The 4,024-nt window shown below is 35.6% G+C and overlaps 1 protein-coding gene across 1 annotated transcript in view; it reads left to right on the forward strand.

Moving 5' to 3' along the window:
- The first annotated feature begins 290 nt into the window (after positions 1–290).
- Positions 291–4,024, forward strand: part of LOC108694682 (zinc finger E-box-binding homeobox protein zag-1) — a 29,765-nt gene continuing 26,031 nt past the window's right edge. The window contains exon 1 of the mRNA XM_018204324.1: positions 291–1,133. Within this exon, the coding sequence (XP_018059813.1) occupies positions 1,100–1,133 (34 nt within the window). The 5' untranslated portion in view covers positions 291–1,099. The remainder of the gene's footprint in view (positions 1,134–4,024) is intronic.

Consider the following 4,024-nt stretch of genomic DNA (forward strand, 5'->3'; position numbering starts at 1 on the left):
CGCGCGCGCGAGTGAAATGATTATTTACAAAGCGTAGTCGTGGCCACCGTCGTCGCGCGCGTTTCAACCGTCCACCGTCTCGACAACGACCACAAAATTACGAGAGCGTCGCGACGGCAAGACGCGAGGAAGAAAAGCCGGAGGGAATGACGCGCGGCTGAGACTGACGTTTCCAAGTTTCGGCGTGGATGGCATTTCGTGGTGCGAATTCTGGCACCAAACTCACCTGGAATCCCCGCGGGAGACTTATTTCACATAAAGTATTGGTGATACGCCGGTGACCGCCGGTCCCGCCCGTCATTTACCTGCCTCTTCGCGCATCACCAAAGAGGATCTCCGAAAACCTGATTGGAGCAACCTGATTGGAGCACAATTTCGACAACTGGAATTCTCCGTCCTGTCAAGAGCAGCGTGTTCAATTTTCTCTCGCACAGCCTCCACATTTTCCTTAGCATTTCGTGCCTCTTCCTCGTCAATGAACCAGCAGTGACGCGCGTTTTCCATGTCCGTTGCCGGTGGACACTTGATCGAGCGGTAAGTTGCCGTTCCTCTGACCTCTGGACGGTCCAACGTCATTGCCATCGTCGAAGTCCACATAGCCGTGTCGCGACGATGAAACGAGCGATTCGTCTCGTCAGTCTATGTCTTGAACCACGATAGAGCACATGATTGTAGTGATAGCGATGAAGAGAGGATAGATGATCGGGTGACAAGGGAGTGATAACGGTGGACCTCCGCATGCGCGCGCCGCAACGAGGTATCGCGAAGGCAGCGAGAGTTGAAAGTACGTGAGAGAGGCGACTTGAGAAGAGAGGAAGAAGAAGAAGAAGAAGAAGAAGAAGAAGAAGAAGAAGAAGAAGAAGAAGAAGAAGAAGAAGAAATTGCAGCGATGTTGATGCGCCGCTGTGCCTTAGAACGCCGATGGACAACGAACTCGTCGTCGTGAGGCGAAAATCGAGCTGACGCCTCCCTCCGCCGGAGAACGGAACCTGGCCGCGACGTCGAGGAGCCGAAGCCGGAGCTGGAGGAGGAGGAGGTGGAGGAAGAGGAGGAAGAGGAGCCGCCGGACGTAACCCTCAAGGCACCGGCTCCCGTGAATATGAGCATGACTCTCGTCCGAAATTCGTTCAAAGGTAAGCTTTGAATGAACATTCTGCTTGACTCGGCGAACTCGGAATTTCTTCGAAATTCTTTTTCTCTTGCGAAAGAGAGAAAATCAGGGAAGTGATTACGGAATATGGATCTGCTGCGGCCAATGCTTTTTGTTAAATAATAAAATTACTTGCTATTTATTTTTTATTTTCATTGATCTATTAACTTTATTATTTTGTCACGCAATTAGAGATCACAGTATTGATGAATATTATATCTATATATTTGGAAAGATTCATTGTATCAGATGTTTATTATGCACGACAGTTAGTAATTTTTATACACGACGTCTCTTAAGTAATTGTAAATTTAATAAAATATTGAAGAGAGATATATACATATATAATTTTGTAATCAAATTTTTAATTTTTAATATTTACTATTAAATAAATGAATAAATGAAATGATTTTTAACTCCCCAATCCAATTTTTTATAAAACTAGTGCACATGACACAGGCATGACGATCAGGAAAGTGTCGATTACAAGTCAATTGCTCTTATGTAAAGACCATTACCTTAATTTGTAATATTATATATAAAATAATCAATTTTTTAATATATATATGTATTGGAAATTTTTTAATATATATATGTATTGGAAATTTGTTAAAATGTTTCTTTAAAAGTTAATTAAAGAATGTTCGCGACTTTGAAATTTAATTTCTCAATAGCCTTTAAATTTAAATTTAACTACCCTACGACTTAAAGCTGATTAATCAAGTACATAATAAATTTAAAAATTAATTCGATAAACGTTTCGTGTTAACGAAAATGTTCAAATTGTGTCTGTATTATGCGACTTAGCTGTTGCCAATCTCAAGACAACCAAAAAGTCCGTGGATTTAAATGAAGCCTGAAGTCTCTCTCTCTAAACGGAGCGCGTCGAGACACCTCAGAATTCAATCTTTGCGTGGGTGGAACCACAACTTCGTCATCTGGTTTTCGACTCGATGAGTCTCGGAAAATTCGCAGAACGCATGCCGCTGCACGTGCGCGACCTATATCGCCTGCGTGATATAAGGCGACATTTAATGGATGAGACAGCATCTGCGATTGACTCCACTAGTCGACTGTCCATCGTCTCCTATTTCGCGAAAATCGATACTCGCTCAACATCGTTTCCCAGATATAATATCTCTTATATAAGGAAAAATCGTCATTTTGTCTCGTAACAAAAAATCATTCTTTCATTGCGTACAATAAAAAACAAGTTAAATTAAATATAATAATCTTTTATAAATAAATCTAATTAAATAAGAAAAGTCCTGTATTCGGTCAAAGATCCGAGACTGAGATCCGCTTTGACCGAATATAGGACTTCTCTTATTTAATTAGATTTATTCTTATCAGGCCAAACTTCTAGATATCATATTGTTTAATAAAAATAAAAATGAAATAAGATTTTAATGACATAAGCTTAAAAAATCTGTGAAGATGTATTTCATAATAATTTTTTGCAATGTTGATATGTTAAAATTGATATGTTAATTAATTTCTTAATTAAAATGAAATTTTTAGCTATCTTTATAGATTAATACTGTTCAAAATCTGCATTTTTAAGCTTTGACTTGATATATGTTCACGTTTATTATCTTTCTTTTTTTTTACAGAGATAGAAAAAAGAAAGTATATGTATCATATGGTCTGTTCGCGTCATTTGTACTTTTTGCACTTTGTTTTCTTTCTCTTCGCGTCCGAATATACATTAAACATATAATACAATATATTTTTACTAATCTATGCATTATTTCATAATCATTGAAATAGTCTAAATTATTTTTCATTTAAAAAATAAAAACATTATCGAAAATAATTTAAAAAGTCTAAGGTAGTGTTATGTAAGATTTGTAATTTTTTTCTAGCATTGACTTGCAATGTCGGCATTCATATATCTATATTGTAATAAGATCTGTTCGCATTGTTTAAAATTCTCAAAAATTTTTACTTAAAATGAACATATACAAACATATAAAGCCAACAGATGTACTAACGCAAATGAAAAATCTAATAGAAGAATTTCATTAAACTAATGAAAGAATTTCATTAAAATTGACACTTTGATTTTTGAATTCCTTATAATCAACTGATTATATTTTACCAAATTCTCGTCTATAGTCGAAAATTGAATTTGAAAAAGTCAACGTTGCTGAGAAATCTTGCAGACGGACGGACAAATGGACGAACAATCGGACCGACACTGTGAAATTATAAAGTAGTTTACTATGCTGCATTGATAAAAAAGATAAGGTGAATGTTTTGAGCCATTTAGAGTTTGACTTAAGAAAATTTATTATGATTTGTATGATGACTCGTATATTTTAACAGGTTGCATCACGTCTTTGTACGAAGTGTTCCAAAAAATTAAACAAAATGAAAATATATCCGAACTCAATATTGTTGACAGTTGTATATATGATATAATTTCTTTTTCCTAGATCAATCTATATTTGCGTAACGTTCAATTTATAGCCTTTATTTCTTTCACCTTGTATATATACAATTGAAGACGCAAGATCCACCTTGGCCGATTTATTCATTAATGAGTCTTACTATTCTCGCGATATATACGTCATCAGTTTATCTAGACCTTGGTAGGCCCATCGTCACTCATCATTCGTAAGTACGATTAGTCGTACCATTGATTATACAGAAAAAATATTGATTCTTAACTCGATGCATTGAACACTTGTAATGATTACTATTAACTGACTGATATAATACTCATATTTCTCATACATACATACAACTCAGATAATTTATAAAACCAGATTGATAAAAAAGAGAAAAATTGAGTAAAATAATGATTAGATTTATAAATATTATTTATTTTCTTTTATTTTTTGCAAAAATATTTATGCTTTGATAAAATTA

Source organism: Atta colombica, unplaced genomic scaffold, assembly GCF_001594045.1.
Source record: "Atta colombica isolate Treedump-2 unplaced genomic scaffold, Acol1.0 scaffold1, whole genome shotgun sequence".
Taxonomy (NCBI): Eukaryota; Metazoa; Arthropoda; class Insecta; order Hymenoptera; family Formicidae; genus Atta; species Atta colombica.